The sequence below is a fragment of the Ixodes scapularis genome, unplaced genomic scaffold (genome assembly GCF_016920785.2).
Source record: "Ixodes scapularis isolate PalLabHiFi unplaced genomic scaffold, ASM1692078v2 PGA_scaffold3__209_contigs__length_174095766, whole genome shotgun sequence".
NCBI lineage: Eukaryota > Metazoa > Arthropoda > Arachnida > Ixodida > Ixodidae > Ixodes > Ixodes scapularis.
The window spans coordinates 147,867,307-147,886,270 of NW_024609868.1; the positions used below are offsets into that span (position 1 = coordinate 147,867,307).

General features: G+C 42.2%; 1 protein-coding gene across 1 annotated transcript in view; it reads left to right on the forward strand.

Annotated features, from left to right (window-relative positions):
- Nucleotides 1-16,057, forward strand: part of LOC120850102 (cytochrome P450 3A18) — a 45,997-nt gene extending 29,940 nt beyond the window's left edge. Inside the window, exons 4-5 of the mRNA XM_040222465.3 lie at nt 1,361-1,569; nt 15,022-16,057. Of these exons, the coding sequence (XP_040078399.1) occupies nt 1,361-1,569; nt 15,022-15,960 (1,148 nt within the window). The 3' untranslated portion in view covers nt 15,961-16,057. The remainder of the gene's footprint in view (nt 1-1,360; nt 1,570-15,021) is intronic.
- Nucleotides 16,058-18,964: the final 2,907 nt, after the last annotated feature.

The window sequence follows — 18,964 nt, forward strand, 5'->3', positions numbered from 1 at the left end:
ATAAATTTGAAAATGCCTTTGATATAGGGATTTATCAGTTGAACAGATGAGTTTGCATCGCGAGCAAAACATTCAGTACCACTCCAAGCTCACTGGGACCAAACATAACTGTACGTAGACGTTCCGAGATTATTTGAAAAACACCAATAAACATCTGCCGGTTTCAAAATATTAAAATTGGATAAAAATATACCATCTGAAAAATTATTTTTCCGGCGCAACGTTTTTTTTTGTCGAAACCTTGCCTTCTTACATGTTTTTCGGGTGCGTAATCTAACCTAGACTCAAGCACCTTGTAAGTCCATTCAGAATCAGTGTAATCACTGACCTTGGGGGACGGTGGTATCAAGTCAGGTAATCGGTCACCACCAACTGCTACAATATTTTCCTTCTATATTTTTCTTTTTAATTTGCGTTTTAAGCGATCTTCCTCATCAGTAACTTAAAATTTCGCTCCTCAAGTACGCGAAGACAATTAATTTGGCTTATATTTCTAGAATCTCCCATTTTTTTCTTTTGATCGGAGGTTGTATTCTTGTGATCGAAGCGAAAAGGCATTAGCAGCTCGTCGTATGGCGATTGTGGTTAAACCGGTAAACCATGTCCTTTATACCCTTAATTGCCTATTTGAATATTTCTCCGGTAACGGTGACATGTTCTGTTTTTTTTCCACACACAATAATATTCCATTAAATTTTTTTGAGACGTTAAAATAATTGAAGGTAAATTTTAATTAAATCTAGTGACGCAAACATTGCTTATGTATGGTTATGCTAATAAGTTTTTGTTGTGCTAATACTTTTTTATAAGTCTCATTGATGACGCGTCAGACTTCTTGACCAATGGAAACTAAATGTATGTTTTATTTTCGTAGTATTTGTGTTTGTATACCACAAAATATTCAACATATTATCACGTGCTTTGACCGCGAAATTAAAGTAAGACATTTTTAGAGTGCTTTAGAAGAATGTCACTGGCATATACAGTAAATGGCCATGGCTTATACAGTGACCGAAAGAAGTTCGCTTCTGATGAGCACAAGATTGTGCGGAACTTCTTTATTTTGTCATGTAAATTTGGTGCTATAAAGAAATTAGTCCTCATTTTTCTTTCCGGCTACTGCATATAACGCGTGGTAGCGAAGAAATTTCGCGGATGACAGTAATCGAAACTTGAGTTATAAACTGGTTTAAACGGGTTCGCGCCTGGTAGAAGGGGTAGCTGAACCAATATTTTGCGCGGTTGACTGAACCGGAACTAATTGGGAGCAAAATTCAAAGCTGTTTATTTCTAACTTGAACCGAACCGAAATATTGACTGGTTCGACACCCTAAATATAACTACCCGAATTGTCTTGCAGCTGACACCTGGAAGAAAGTGCGCACTGTGCTAAACCCCACCTTCAGCGCAGTGAAAATGAAGCAGATGATGCAGATTATGAACGCTTGCACGGATGAGTTCGTAGACGTGCTTGATGACTACGCCAAAAAAGGAAAAGTGGTGGACATGTTCAAGGTAGCCCAAGGCCTGTCACTGGATGTGATTACAAAGTGCGCTCTGGCCTGGCAGGTAAGTCTGCATTTTTTGTGTTACTCACCACGTGCATTGCCTGGGTTGTTGCTGTAACGTATAACAACGGATGATATATTTTACCTTGATAAATACGGTACCTTTGCTCAGTTTGCTCGAGGTTTCGTGCGACCATAAACGCACCAGCTATCAGCAATGAGAGGACAGGAACTAGTTAAAGCCTTTTTCACGACGCTTTATTTGGCGCTAACGCAAAGCAGCGTCTGTGAGTGCCAGCGGACAAGTGTCCGTCTTACCGCAGCGAAATATTGGGCTGGTGTCGACGTCTGCGTTTTACTGGCACTGGTGCTTTACAAACATGTCGTTCACCTTCTGGCTCTGATATTTTCCAATCACGAAAGTCCTTGATTAGCCTTGTCAAGTGAGTAGTTCTCATAGCCTGAAAGCTAAGATAATGCCTGTAAAATAAGATAATATCTGAGGACCTTGTCTCCAATGCTTGGAGCAAATGGTGAGGCTCAAATTATAAAACATTTAGAAAATCAAATGTATAACAAGAAGGGATTCTGTACTGATCACGCAACCACTCCCAGCGAAGGACGTGCCTTCGTGAAGCTACCACAGACGTTGCCGCGCGCGACGAAGGTTATGTGGTCCTTGGATAGTAGAAGCAAGTAGATTCTGTTACCACAGACATGCTTCAAGTTTCCGTCGTAGAGCATTTCAAAAAGCTCTACACTAGGTTTATTGACATTCCCCAGTTTGACAATGTCACTCGCGTTTCTACTCTTCAACCAAAACTTGCCACTTGTTTTGATTGGTGGACCATGGAATTTTCGATCAGCGGAAAGCAGTTAGCATAACCTCTATTCACGGCTTCAACCTAATCGTCATTACCTTGTTCTAGCAACATACTCAAAGGGGTTGATGTCGTGTTTGCGCTAACTGTATCGCTCAGCAAGTTCTTCGATTTTCCCAGGTGTCTCGAAAGGATACGACGGAATTATACGCTTATACCAATAAAACAATTTAGCACCGCATTAACCCAGAGTTTGCCCTGAGTCAAGGGGATGTATCTGTGTCCAGCTTTTTCTCTCTCCCAGCAGGATAGCCTGAATAGTCTTGACCACTAGGCGGCTATGGCTAACCTCGTGCAGGGATATCACCATGTGTCTCTGATCTGACTACCGAGTGCTGCTTGGTTATACCTCTCACTTAGGCTTGGTTTCCTCGAGGTATCGCTTAGTCTGACTAGGCTCACTCGAGATGCCGCCTTGCTGAACTTCCTGGTGGGTGAGCCGGGTTAGTGGTGAAATGAACTCTTATCATATGGGAACCGCACGCCATACCCTCACAGTCGGAGGTCGGAAACATATTCGGCTTGCAGAACGCAAAATAACTGAACACAAGAAAAAAATTGACAAAACTATAAGTAATATCAAGCGATGGCCCTTATGACCCGCAAAGTACCACCCCGCCATTCCCTATAGGAGAAGGAAAGAAAAAGGTTCCTGCTGTTACAAACATCCAGAAAGTTGCTTCAAGCGATCCTCTTTTGGAAGTGTAACCTGAGACAGCAAGCAAGGCGCTGCTCAAAGCAAACGTTTTTTGGAAAGATTACGGCCCCTCTCACTGCACATAGCACTCTCAACTCAAAGAAAGGTGATCTCTTGGGACGACCTGCTAAATGTCCCAGAGAATGAATTTCTCGAGGGACTCGCGGATGAGAATGTTACAATGCGGATGAGAATGTTTAGCGAATAAAAATCAAGAAAAATGACAAAGAGATTCCAACAAAGCACATAATACTCACATTCAAAACACCTGACCTACCTTCACGCATTCACGTTGGCTACATGAGATGTGAGGTTCACCCACACATCGCGAACCCACTCAAGTGTTTCAAGTGCGATCGGTACGGTCACCAAACGGCACCATATCGTCGACCACAATGTTGTGCAAAGTGCTCCAGCAAGGATCATGATGCGAAAAAAATGCTCTAACTCTTTTCATAGTGTAAACAGCGAGGGCAAACACCCTGCCGACTCACGCTGCTGCCCATCCTGTCAATACAAGAATAATATAGTACGAATTAAGATCTTACAGAAACTAAGCTGCCATGCTGCAGGGAAAGTGGTATTTGTGCAGCTGCAAACTCAATCCCTATCGTCTCAGCCCGTTAGGGGTCAGCAGAATGTCAGGAGGCAAAAAATAATAAAAATAATTGGTGGGGACTGTTTCTTCCATACCCAAGAACTACCAACCTCTTCTTTTTTAAACCGGCCAGAAGCCCAAACTAGTCAGGTGTATCGGCGAAGTGAAAGAACAGCCTAAGATGGGGCTACACTTGCTCTACAACCCCTAAGACCAAGTCAAAATTGTCTGGGAGAAAGTTCTGAAAGTTAAGGGGCAGTCATCAATGAATGTTATGAGGATTCTCGTCGTCAATGACAGAGAAATTGCTGACATCAACGATCCACCTGATGAACTTGTTCAGCACTTTGCTTTCTGATTGAGTAAGCATTCCCCTACAAGCTTTCTTAGGGAAGATATAGCCAAGCTCGAGAAAGAACGGCTAAAATACAAACTGGATGATGCTGCTACAATAATAAGATATTCTCACTTTATGAGCTGGCATATACAGTGAACAAAGTGAAAAACACGGAACCGGGACCTGACAAAGCGCACTGTGAAACGATTCGCCACCTTTCAGAAAAACAAACTCTGTTTGTTTTGCGTATTCTGTACGATCGGATCTGGACTGAGAAAGTCTCTTTTGAGTTCCTGGTGCATAGGTCATGTTATTGAACTCCGTACAGCATTGAAAAACAATATTTTTATCCAGCTAGCCCCCAGCACGGCTTTTTTCTCATCCCCGCCATTTCATATAATGGGAAATAAAGAATATTTTTATTATTACTTATTAATATCAAATTAGCTACTTGTATCTCTTTTTGAGTCACGACACTTTGTATATAACAGCCAGAGTGGCTTTCAGCGCTTCCACTCAACGCAGCATGATCTAGTTCGACTGGAGAGGGAGATAAGATTTGCGTTTTCTTGACACTATACATCTCATTATTTTTGGACGCGCAAAAGGCGTAGGACACAACCTGAAAACACTGCATTTTTAGAGATATTGTAGACCTTGGAATAGGTGGTGGGATGTTCTCTTCTATTCAGGTTTTTTAAAGCAGGCTTCTTTGGGAGAATATAGGAACTAAACGTTCCCAAGTATACGCCCAGGAAATTGAGTTACTCCACGGAAGTCTGCTTAGCGTGACCCCTGTTCTGCATAAAAACTATTTCTATTTCCAAATGCCTCCCTGCAGGCATTTTTATGTCTTTATGTTGACGACTTCCAAATGCCATTCAGGTTGTCGCAATGCTTACAGACGGGTATAAGAACTATCCAACGAGCCCTGAATGGGCTTATTCGGGGGTACCGAGCAATGATTACAAGTTTTCTGGAGAAAAGAGAGTCGTTGGTCATTTCACTAAAAGAGAGGGTTGTTCCTATTTACAGAACTCTAGCTTTGAAGCACAAAGCTCCAAACAAAACCTGAACACAAACTCCTGGGGTCGTGTTTGATCAGAAGCTGGTCCTTGCTCCACATCTTCGGGAGCTTAAGGCGAGCTGCATCAGAGGGTGCAACATCCTTAAAATGCTGGCTGGGACATGATGCGTAGCAGAACGTGAACCTATTTTGAGAATATACGAATCACTGCTCCTCTAGGAACTCAAGCATGAGCGAAAAGTCTACGGCTCCGCAAGGCCGTCGGCGCTTCGATTTTTCGATGTTGTTTATTCTGCAGCCTTGAGAACGTGAACTGGTGTATTTATAGCTTCTCGTGTAAATAGCCTATATGTGGACGCCCACCATCTTCCTCTCGATCTGCGACGTCAATATCTATCTCTAAGTTATGCTGCAAATATAGCCGCCTTTCCACTCCACGTGGCTGACCAAGCTATTTATATCTGAGAAGATAAGAGGATGTTTAATACTCAGAAATTTCTCACTCCAACCTTCGCGGATTCAGTACCTCTGCCATGTAATTTCCATACCGTTCAGTATAGCATCTCCAACATCTGAGAAAGATATCCCTTCATAGAAACGGATGTCTGTTGCCTACGACTTTACAATGAGGAGGTATTCCAAAGGGCATATAATGCCCCCTGTGTATGTACCTTATTTCAATGAATTCCATTTTAAATATGATGGATATCAATCACCATATTAAGCACTGAAGCTCCAAGGACAAGGACAATTGAAAGACGTAGACAGGACAAGCGCTACACTCACAACTGACGCTTCATAAATGGTCATCAAAGAGGATAAAGACGTTAAGGGAATTTTAAATTTTGAAGCAATGATAGAACTACAAAAATATTCACTCGGCGTGATGTTCATTAATATGAATAGCCATCATAAATATAATGATTTACATAATTACAGTCTATATTACACACATTTACATAAAATGAAGATTAAAGTAATTAAGTGACGATATTTAAACGCCAAAGAAGGAAGATGAAGGTAATTCAAGAGCACCAATGATAAAACTCTAGCGCTTTAAAGACAAGACTATCGATGCCGAACGTATGTAAACTTCCCCTTTCGACGCTAAGCCACAGTTACCACGCTGTACTCTTGGACAACATTTTGTGGCCATGCAGTCAAGACTATGGGCATAGGTGCTCTTCCATATCTTGAGCGCCCATCAGAACTGCGCACGCGCACTCTTCACTTCTGAAATAACTGTCCGAAATTATAGGCCGTACTAGTCCCTACAGTGTGGTAACTGTGGTGAAGCATAACTGCAGCTAATAATATATTTATAATAATAATATTATTATTATAGCCAATCAGAACATTTCCCTTCAAATTCAGATTTACGAGCATCGGAAGTTCAGACTGTTATCGGATCCCTTTTGGAGGCGCGGGTATTCACAAGGTTTAATTAAAAACACACGTAAACAGATGCAGCAGGGACGAGAAAAAGCGACTAATAATTACAAAGCATGTGTGGTGGCTATCCCTTATGTGAAAGGCGTCTCAGAAGCTATTTGCCGGTCCCTCCTTTCACTAGGTACATGAACAGCTTTCAAACTCCATATAAAATTACGTGACCTCATTTCGAAGCCAAAAGATCCAACCCCTCCTGAATCTCAAAGTGGTATTGTATACAAAGTGATCTGTCAGGACTGTGACAAGTGATACATCGGAGAAACTGGCCGCAAACGGAGTACCCGCCTCAAAGAGCACAAGAGAGACGTGGAGAAAGCAACACATGCCACAATATTAAAAAATGAACTGGTGGACCATTATTGGACGACTGGTCACACTTTTGACCTTGCGAACGCTGTAACCCTGGCACGCAAACAACGGTGGGACCCGAGAAGATTTCTGAAATCATGGTGTATTCGCAGTGACCCATCCGCCTGCAATTCTAACCGCGGCCCCCTCCCCGACGTGTACACCGACATCCAGAAATAACTTTTCATTTAACTTCACATCTACGACGGACGCTAAAGAAGTTGAAACGAGAGCCGACGATGTTGATGTCGCCCGTATGCCACGGACGAAGAAGTCGGCAGAACCAGCGCTACGAATGAAGAAAAAGAAGAAGCAAGCTTTGGATTGCTGGTAGCTAGTCGGGTATTCCTAGGCCGCACTGATGATGTCTCCCGCATAGGAGACGAAACGTCTTATAAATTGTTGGTATTGTTATGCAAGTCGGAGGTATTTGTTTTTAATAATACAACTAATCTGTATTTTGTGTGCCCAAAAACAACCCGAAGATGTTCCCTTTGGTACACAAAGAACGACTAAACGCCAAATTAAAACACAAAATAATAAAACACGCATCACAGATAGGTTGGGATTCCTTGCAATTGCTTGCGGTAAACAGTAGAATTATTGAATATTTAAATACCTGCATTCTCAAAGCGATTGAACAGTGATTGAATGCGTGACAAGGGTGAAGATCTGCGTATGGTGTGGACATAAAACGTAGATTGATTCCTAGTCAAATGGTAGGGGACATGGATATTAACACTGGATAAAAGCGAATCATTATCTATTACTGCATTTGCTATCTTGTGTAAAAAAATCAAATGACGTCCTCTTCTTCTGTCATACAATGACTACCTGCGTTAAGGGTATTACATTTCTAATCTCATGCATGTCGTGTGAATAACATCGGAAAGACCACTTTCATAAATTTTATGCGCAGAAAATTTCTTATCTTCCTTCTTTTCTGCTTGGTCACGATTTCATTGTACCTGCGGTAAATATCTATAGTTTCTTAAAAAGATTACCAGATTTTCAAGTTACTTTAGTTGTCGAGCTCTAGCGGCCTGATTTTTAACCCTAACAGTTATGTAGCGTAGCCATTATGCAATTATATATCTACTTTAATTTTTTTTGTCGTATGCAGTCCGCGTTTTTTTGTCAAATACGGCCCTAGCGCAACTAAAACTTATTCATTTAATTCGTCCCTCCGTCCGTCCATGAAACTACTTTAAAGCTTTTGGATTTGCTTAGCTACCAGATTGGGTAGAATGTGAATACGTTTTTTGAGTGTAAGATATTGCATGAATTGCTTGTTTCGTTGAGCCTATTGTGTTGAGTGGAGATCCGGACTCCATGCGTAAATATAAAGCTTTAAATACTTCAGTACTATTCAATACATCTAAAATGCCCTCAATTGTGCCCTGTTTTTGATTGGCAACATGTTATGCCGCTGACAGGAGATAATTGAAACATCAAAACACTCAAATTTATTTTCAATAAGTGGATTCAACATTTCGTCCACTTTGGGATGGGAAGAAGTCTACTAAAATGCTGCTTGCCTTTTGGTGGTCACTGGTCAGTTTTCTACTGTTGTTTTTATGTTTGATGTGCCCTTCAGATATAATTGATTTGAGTGTGGGCGTGTTTCAATATTAATTAAAAAATGTAGTATATGCCCCTGAACTTTGTGTTGTAACCAGCATGGGGACTGGGTTGTGTTCCTATTTTTCACATCGTGCCGTTTTTGTAATTATTTCAGCATCTCGCGCTAATAACAAGATCGAAAAGATGTTCCTGGCAACTGTAATAAATAGATCCATATTGTTACCTTATTAAGTCTTATTATTATTAGCGTTAGTATTAGTATTATATGTCCTTTTTAGGTGACTAAATAGAAAAACGGTATTTTTTAAAAATATTTCAAAGATGAAAATTAAATTTTTTTTAAGTGGCAATCGTGGTACATGCATACCGTGTTTGCTCTATGCGTATTGGGTTGGGCGGACATTAGATATAAGGTTAATCATTACTAACACTAGGATAATTGACTAAAACCTCTTAGTTAACTTTTTAATTAATGATCTCATGGGTCACGTTGCAATTGACGTATCGACAGCGATTCTCAGTGGAGACTAAAACAATTTAAAGGTTTTCTCAAAAGGCATTGCAATATCCACCGATCAGTTTACACGCTTTGTCGCATGATTACAAAATTGATGAAAAAAAAAAAAAAAGCGCGTTAGCGCTTTTCGCATTTATGCACACAAGCGTGATGCACCCGTCTCTAGCGGGAGGCATTCAGAACGCCGAAAATAAAAATGCCGAATAATCGGAATGCCGAAATTTAAAACATCAGAAATTCAAAACGTCGAAAATTCAAAATGCAGAAAATTCAAATAGCCGATAAGTCAAAACACCGGATCATCAAAATGCCAAAACATCAAAATGCTGGTATTACGCCGTTCACTTAGCTATACCAGGGCATAAATTTTCTTCGTAATCTAATCAAAGTTATGGGAGAGCTTGCACCCCCCCATGTGCACGCCGTTTCGTCCTATTTTCTAATAGCCATGAAAAGTTATTTTCGAATATAGCTTCCCTTCGCATAATTCAAGTTTAAAAAGAGAAAAATATATATTTTTGTACATATTGTCGGATAGCTGAGCGATTTTTTGTTTGCATTTGAGACGGATAAGTTGTGTGCAATTCTTCGAAGAAAGCTTAGAACGTCGACATTGTCCCGGTTGCCCAGAGCAGCCGCCAAACAATTTTTGCGCTCATTCTGCTTCTTGCTTCGTGGAAGACGGGGGTGTCTTTTGATCGCTCCCTCGATGTCGTGTTCGCCTGTAGCTTGCTCCCTTTTCATGATGGTGATGACCCCGAAGACGCTTACGTAGTGTCCGCCAACCAATGTCTTCCTTCGTGGGTGCCATGCCCCAACGGAGCTATTGCCTCTTGGAAACCCGTTCTCAGCGAGAGAATATCAGTGGACCTCATATATTTCGCTGGAGTTTACTTCTGGCGACACGGCCAACATGGTGGCGAAATTTCCCAAGCAGGTAGTTGTACCCCACCTCCGTAGCAGAACAGACGCTTCTCGCGGGAAGAATGGCTTCAAGGACGCATATTCAACCCGTAATTGTTTGGTGGGAAAGAATGACAGGGCAGCAAGCTGCCTCACCTTGATGGCGAAGTCATCTACCAATTTATATCATTTTTGTAGAGAACTGACACTCCAAGGTGCTGCACTCTCCTCCATACTGACTGGCACAAGTGGAACAGAGAACTATGCACATTTGACGACAGGAACAACGGCCGAATAACGTTAATTTCTGCCAATTCAAAGTCTGTATTAACGGTTTTCGGATTTAGTCAAGTACAAGGTCTGCGGCAAAGTTTAACACTTCGAAGTGCCTTGTATAAAATCTGGGTTCGTCGAGTCATGAGGCAGTAAACTAAAAGGAACACATGGTCACAAAGATAACCTGAATTATGTATAACTGCTCGAAGAGCGGCGAATAAATTTTTCTTCCACGAGCCACTTCGGAGTGTCGTTCAAATTCTTAAAGATTTTTTCCGCGAAAAAAAATTAAAAGCCGAGCTCCATCGGCCCTGGTGTAGTCGCACCGTAGGAACTCCCGGCAATCTAAAGCTCAAATTAACTGAAAAGCGTCTATTCTTTCTGTTGCAAATCTAACGCTGTTCTGAACCCGTCCTCGATGATGAGCGCCTGCACAGAAGACGGCTCGTGTGGGCAGTACGCTTTCCTCTTTCTTTTCACAATCTGGCGCAAAGCTTCATTGCGTGGAAAGTGTTGCTTTGAAGACGCTGCTACATCAGCCGTGACTTGCTGCAATAGGTTCACGGTTGCCTCACGCGAGGCCGCCGCCAGAGCTTTGATCCGCCCTCGAGTACAAAAAAACGTTAACCTTGCACATATCCGGAGCATGACTTGCGTGGGTTTCGGAATGATCATGTGAATACTTTCTACAGGAAAGTCGATAATGATTCTTGCGACGCTTTCGCCTTGCTTTTCGCATCTCCAATAGTGTCTAGAACCCATTTTCTGGTCAAGTACGTAGACATAACTGTCTTCGAAACTGCCTTTCGCTTTTGCCTTTTGGGAACACATAATTACGTCTTCGTCCATGTCCCTCCGAATCAGTGAAATGATTACTGCTGCTGATTGCTGCTTCTCTTGTAATCTAAACACTGGGCAGCGCTGCTTTTTTCTGCTGACAAATAAGAGCTGTCCTCTCTGACTGCTGGGCCTAGCTTTACGACAAATAGCAAAATACAAAATTTTACATCTGTTTAATCTACATTGATACTGGTGTCCTTGTAGATCGAGCTAAAAAGGCTCGTGTCAATGGGAAGTGCTTCGGCGTAAAACGAACAAATGGAAATGACAAAGCTCGTCATTCGATTTCGCCTTTTGTAGTTGTCGGCGTTATGACTTTTCCGCATTTAGATTTTTCGGCATTTCAACTTTTTCTGCATTTCAATTTTTCGGCGTTCTGACGTTCGGCCTCTTTATAAGTCAGCCTCTTATTTTTCGGCGTTTTGATAGGGACCCGTCTCTAGCACCTCACCACTCTCTCGGCGTATCTTCCAAGGAGGCGCTGCCTAGATAGTCACGACGTGACTCAAAACGACTACGTTACTCTAATAAGCGTAACTCTGGGGAGGGATTCTATACTTCGTCTCACCGTGACATGGCAAACGGCGAACGCTACGGTCCCAGTGAGCCAGTCAGCGCGTCGGAGGGAGACACGTGACATCACTCGATCTTACTAGTTGAGCGCACTGCTGTTGAAGCCACGGGCGGGAGAGAGCGGAAGGACGCTTTTGTACGAGTGTTTAGTGACAGGGGGACAAGAGCGACTTCAATATATGCACACGTAAATCATAATATTTTTGTTAATTCAGATGCCGAATTCGTAGATTATGCTCATTACAAAAGTATATTTTCTATGTTGAAAGTGCTGATTTGTTATTTGACAAAGCAAACCTGACGCTTTCTTGGTTGAAATGGTGGAGTAGATTTAATTTACTTCAAATAGATAATAAAAAATATGTGTTCAATCCTCCCGAAAATGAAGTAGTCACCGTTACGAAAGGCCTGAGCATAAATTCAGAAAAGAATACTTTGTAAACTTAAAAATTCTAGACGTAATTTTTATATATGTCATGGTATTATCGCATAAGCCCCATTATACACAAATTTTCAGAAGTTGTGGCAATGTTATACCGTCATTGTAATACTTTAGCGATGAACATGAAAGAATGGTTTATAATTTCGTGTTCTATTCTAACCTAAATTACGGTCATTCAGTTTGGGGCGCACCAACTTCAACGACTTTTGAAAGGGTACACCCGTTGCAAAAGAAAACGGTAAGGACCATAGGCAATATTCTATTTCAGCCTCATATATCAGACCTTTTAAAGAAGTTCTGGATCATAAGCGTTCGCACTTTGTATCACTACAGACATGGTACTAACCTAAAGAAAGAGGTCACTAGGAATACGAACTTTCTAATAGCCCTTGATCGTATCTAAACAAATATTAGTGTGTGTCCTACACATAGCACCAGGTGTTTGGCTGTGGTAACGCAAAAACGAACCATGGCAAACTTGAAGAAAGAGTAAGTAAACAGGCGATCTGTTTGATGCAACACGTACTAACAATGGAGATGACGGGCAAAGAAGGGGACAAACACAAAACGTATCAAACACAGGTCCTAACCTTTATTGACACAACTGCTTATATACCGTCACACACACTCACGTCTCCAGGAGTTTGCACACGTCTTTGCGACCTTCCACCGCGGTACAACGCGTCGTGACCTCAATTCACAAACGTATGCCCCATGCAACACACGCCTTTTGGAATTTTCACACGTCTTTGTGACCTTCAACCGTGGTAGAGACCTCCTCCTGTACGAAACAATGGTACGCGCAACACATCAAAGCAAAGCAACCTCCTCAAAGCGCACCCTCATGAATCCGTTCACAGGTCCCACCCTGCCGCCTGATAAAGCAAACAACAAACCTGTCACCAACAAATTAAAAAAAAAAAAAAACTGTTGCAACAACAAAAACTTTCCGGTCGCTCCATCTAGTCCTATCGACGGTTAACTGATGGAATTTCCTACGAACGCAATTCTGATTGCCTCCTTCAAGACACTTTTTGCACAATCTTTTGCTTTGCTTAACACCAGAATTTTCCGCCGATCAGGAAAACGATATTGCATTCCTGCACATGTTTAGCGATCTCAAAATTCGGAGATCTGTTCTTGATCATCCCCATGTGCTCTAGAAGTCCGTTATATAGGTATCTTTTCGTCTGCCCTACGTTCGAAAACCCACAGGTTATTGGGATATCATTCAGATCTCTAAAGATGCCAATGCAATAATGATTTGCCTGATTGGGGGAAAAAATTTGAGTTAAGCAAAGAAAAAGATCGTGCAAAAATAACTTGAAGGGGACAATCAGAATTGCGTCCGTAGGAAATTGTATCAGTCAACTGTCGATAACACTAGATGGAGCAACCCGAAGGTTTTTGTTCTTGAAAGAGTTTTTTTGTTAGCTTTAGGTGATAGGTTTGTTGTTTGCTTTATCAGGCGGCACTGGTGGGACCTGGGAGGGTGCTCTTTGCGGAGGTCGCTTTGTTTTGAGGTGTTGCTTGTACCATTGTTTTGTACAAAAATAGATCTCTACCGTGGTTGAAGGTCAGAAAGATGTGTGGAAATTCCGGGAGACGTGTGTGTGAGAGATGGTATATAAACGGTTCTGTCAATAAAGTTTAATAGCTGTATTTGGGATGTTTTATGTATGCCCCCTTCTTTGTACGTCGTCTCCAGTTTTTTCAAATGTTTGCTTCTGGCAAACAGACTCTACGATGCAATATCCTAATTTACTAAATATTTATAAATCTAAACATTTCGATTTGAACAAACTGTCATTTAGAGAAATTCGTTCATTGTTTTTTTACGGATGCTTATGATGATTGGCTGCATTTACTGTTGTTATATTTGATATCGGCTGAACTTGTTAAGGTGACTTTTGTTATTGTTTTTTTTTCTATACTTTTATTTCCTGCTGTGCGCCCGTCGCAGTGCATTGTAGGCTTATTATTATTATTCTAGACAAACAAAAGAGGGCCCGGGTAAGAGGGGTTCCTCCTGCCCCTCCTCTCCGCCTGCGCTAAGCTCCCAAACCTGTACATTTGGGAAGGGCCCTCTCATGTGCTTCCTCAATCACTCTCGTTTGCTTGAGGGGGCCGTAGATTTCGTTGTACAAAGTTACGGTGAAATGAATTATAGCGTACTTTATGCGTCCAGTTTTGGAATCGGACGACAACAGACACGGTAACTGGTCGATGAATATCTCAGAAACCGTCGCTATTCCACAAATTGTTTAAATTGATCAAGCTCCTGATAATGACTGTCTTGAAAGCCGAAATTGCAACATAGCCCATCTGCTAATTAATTAAAAAGGTCATAAACAAAATTTAGTTAGTCTACTCACTGTGTCGGTAATTCTGTCTCCTATCGTAATGTCCGCCGAGGTCGCTACACAAGAAATGAAGACAATATGCGGGTAGCTGCCACTCAATTCGTTAAAATATGCAAAATAAAACATGCGCCCTGTATATTGGAAGCCTCCAACAAACGAGGTTGCCTCAAAATATTATTCGCACTTTCAGCTTCTTTTTTCTTTTTTCTCGTATTTTTTTTTCTTGGTACAAGCGTAGTGCCTCTTGCTGCCACTTTAACTGTGTTCAGTCGGGTCGTAAACACTAAATGACCTTCATAACCATGCGCGTGACGTAGATATGTTCTTGTTGTCATATAAATAAATAATATTTTTAATATTATTATCAGTATTTCTTCATTCGACCATTTCTCAAGATGCAGGCGTGTGTTTCTTCAGTAGTAAGAAAAACAAAAACGGAGTCGTAATGCCTTACGAGCTTTAATGCATATCATATGGTGTCGATACCTCCACAACCTTATTTTACTTTCTCTCTCCTTCTTTCTCTTTCTTTCTCAGTGTAGACAAATCTTTATACAAGTAAGCGGGTTGCAGTAGACTAAGTGCTATTGCGTGCGTGATATCATCCTTTGATTAGAATGCAAGATATTTTATGTTCGAGCAATTAATAATATTCTATTCTTTACAATCCCACAGGTGGACTCCCAAAGAAATCCCCATGAGCCCTTACTCCGTGAGGTTCGGAACATATTCCTCAGTTCAGATAATTTTGTGACAAGGGCAGCGTTCTGGTTCCCATCTCTGAACAAGCTGATCGAATGGTTGCATCCGTTCACCAAATTGGCAAGAACTCTAGACAATATCACTCAGAACCTCAACAAAGTAGTCCATCTACGACGGAGTGGAATATCGCCAGATGTGCCGGATATGCTTCAACTGATGCTAGATGCTCAAACCGAAAAAGGCAGCAGTGCTGACGACCATGACGAGTATGAGCCGTTGATCGAAGATCGTCTGCTCATTGCAAACTGCTTCATATTTCTGCTAGGTGGCTTCGACACAACCGCCGTTGCACTGGCGTATATAATGCACATCCTGGCCAAGTACCCCGAAGAACAAGACAACATTCTCCGCGAGATAACGGAAGCGTTCCCTGACAAAAAAGAACTGGGCTACGACGAAATCCACAGGCTCAAGCGCCTGGAAATGGTGATCAGCGAGAGCTTGCGCTTGTACCCTGTGATTGTGACCTTCGTATCTCGGAACTGCCAGCAAGACATCACGGTGATGGGTCAGTTCATCCCGGCCGGTGCCAACGTGACTCTTCCGGTGTGGCACCTTCACCACAGCGCCGAACATTGGCCGGACCCCCTTAAATTCGACCCTGAGAGATTCAACGAGGACAAAGGGAAGCCCCATGTGGGGGCCTACCTTCCCTTCGGACTCGGTCCTCGCGCGTGCATCGGCAAGCGCTTTGCGATGCTCGAGCTGAAAGCAACTGTCTGCAAGGTCCTGCGTAGCTTCAGAGTGGTACAGTGTGAGGAGACGCAGGACCCATTAAAAGTGGTCGTTCCGAACGCTACTGCGTACCCGAAAGATGGGGTTAAGTTGAAGTTAGAACTGCGAAACCCGTGAATATTTGATTGCAGAATTGTCGCCTTTAAAGGGGCCCTGCAATCATATTTAAGCGTCTACCTTTTTCGCTTTTTCCACGTCTCTTGGGGTCCGGGCAAGCCAGCGGGCACGGAGAGAGTAACTAAATATCAGTGCATCATATTTTCACCGGGCGACGCGGAAACCTCCTCCACCGACGGGGCCGACCCGCGGTACCGAAAGCGCGCGAAATGTGACGTCTTTGATCCTGGGCTTACTACTGGTCAAAGCCGCTAGAAGCTTCTTTTTAGTCGAAATACAAAACATAAGTGGCGCGAACCGTTTCAATTATTTATAGAAGTAGTTTTTGTTCAGTATTTTAGATTAGACAAGAAACAAATGCAGTTTATAAAGTACGGAAACAAAAAATGACCCGTCGACATACCCGCCACCAAGCGATGGAAAAGGCGGCGCATACTAGAAAAGAGTAGTGGGATCAGGCGCCGACACGGAAAGATCCCGGATGTACGCGGCGGCGCTGCGGTCGTTTACGGACTGGAGGATCCGACCGGCTCCGAGCGTTCCGAAGGCCTTCAGCGAGTAGCTTTGTCTTGCGTTCTGGCCATTTCGCGGTACGGCAGCGTGAAGTGGCTCCCATTCTGAACTGGTTTTTACCCCGTGTTTGCTGTCGTTTGTGGCCAATGAAGTGTCATGCCGAATTAATGTTTAATCGCGCAGCAAATGCAATGAGAGCCGCTGTGGCTGCCCGCTGCGTACAGCTTATCCAGAACACGCTTTAGTGGCGCCCTCTCGCGCCGTGGACACGCAGTGCGGCAGCTGTGAGCGCTCGCTAAGCTGACTATCCCTCCTCTAGTTCACGGCCACTCAAGCACCCAAGGACGTCATGAGGGAGGTTATTTTTTGCTTGTTTTTGTAATTTTAATTTGCCTCTAACTTTTAAAATAAAGTGAAATTCGAGAAAAGAAAAGTTTCATTACGTTACTACGGTCAGTGCGCTCCGGTTTGGTGCAAATTAAAAACCAGTAAAAAAGTGCTTGCTGGGCCCCTTTAAGGCATCGGCTCGGTGCATTTTGTGGCAATCTTTTCAACCATATAATGATGTCGGTATTCAAGTAACAGATTCCTTCATCGGGTGCTCTTGACTGCATTCGAATTAAGAAGACACCGAAAAAAACGCCAAAAACTCCAAAATAAGTGAACGGCACATAGCACGCGAGGCTTGATTTGCAAGTTGATACTCGCTTAAGAAGTGCGGTTAAGTTAACTGCAGTTCATTTGTCGCTTGATTGTACATAAGAGCTTTCTACTGTCCAAGTAAGAACTAATACATTTGACGTAACGAGGTGTTACGTGAAAAGGTGCACGAGTAAACGAGGATTCTTATCACCTATTTGGTTTTTAGCGTATTTGGAGATGTACTTCAGATGCAAACGGCCCTGTACTGATTGCAACGGTCTTAACAGAAGTTTCAATGAAGTGCTTCCTTTAAAATTAGCTCAAATTATTCATCTGGCCCAAAGGGAGTCCAAACTGTTACGGGATTTTCTAGAGCTAGTTCCCATACTAGTTAATATGGTTGTCTGAAATTTTTACAAAACACGAACGTAAAGCAGTGGACAAGGACAGCGGTGACCTTGCTCACTTCTTTACCTTCGTGTTTCGTAAAACTCAGCTGTTCACATTAAAATTTTGAAAAACAAGCAAAGCGTAAACCAAGGTTTGTGAAATATTGCGTCGCTTCTTCAGCTTAGATGATGATCAACATTTCATTTTGGAGAAATACCTCTAGTAGATTGAAAGAAGCCCATAACGTTTACTCTATTACATCGGCTAATTGTCATTTTAACGTTGGAAATAAATGTTTGTTGGATAATAAAAGGGAAGAGAGTATTGATTGTTTTATACATTTACATTATTTTATACTTTCATACACGTGACACAGCAATCAAAGAATCAGATTATATCAACATTTTGCGAATTATTTTTATTAGTTAAATATTTGCGCATAAGGGTTGTAAAAATATTGAATTTTTGGTTTATTCTAGTCTCCTTCTTTTTTAATAAATGTCATGACCATTATCTCTTCAACAACAGCAATAGTATTCTTTTGCTTTATCGCTCAGATATCTAAGCGAGCTATGCAACTGATTGCGAATATGACTTCAGAGTTTTAATGAGCCCAAACTTCAATAAGCTGAACCTACCCGTACGCTTTAGAAGGACACAAGATTGAGCTTTTAAACTATTTACGATAAATATGGTAATGCAGCGATGCACCGGAGCCTTTACACTATATCACTAGTTGCCCACAGTGTTGCCAAAAGTACAGAGGTAAAAGCGTAACCCAGGCAGTATTAGAGGAGGGAGGAACTGCCCCCTCCTGACCCGGATCGTGTTTCGTATGTCATAGACGTCGTTTCACTATCGTTCTTCTCGCACATGACTTCCGGGACACTGCGCCCAGCTAGTGACACAAATAATAGCTTCGCGGCCTCGGAAGCAAGCCAAAAATTAATAAATAGTCCCATGACCATAACAGATTCTACTCAATCTGTTACAAGTAACAAAATTATTTAAGGTCCATTACACTCTAAGAAAAAAGGAAGCCTATGTTACTACTTTTGGGGTGGTGAAACGTTGTCACAAATATAACTACCCCTAGGATAAAAAGGAGGACTCCATACCTAGTAGAAAAAACAGGCAGTAAAATTTGGCTACCTCCTAAAGCAACATGGCCGCCGGTAAGCGATGCTCGAATTCCCCGATAAGGCCTAGCGAACAGGACGGCTTTTTGGCCGAGGAATAGAATAGAGCGCTTACATCTATTTGACGTCTTCCAAATGTCATGAAACACTCCAAACAACCGTCCCCAAACACCGGTACCTTGCCTACATCCTGTAAAGACGGCAGTGTGCAAGCCGGAATCGCTGCGATTGCGCCCGACGGAATCTCGCCAGATTTACTGTATTTTTACCGCCGGCAGAGAACGCTCGAAAAAAAATTGTTACGCGAGGAATATATATGC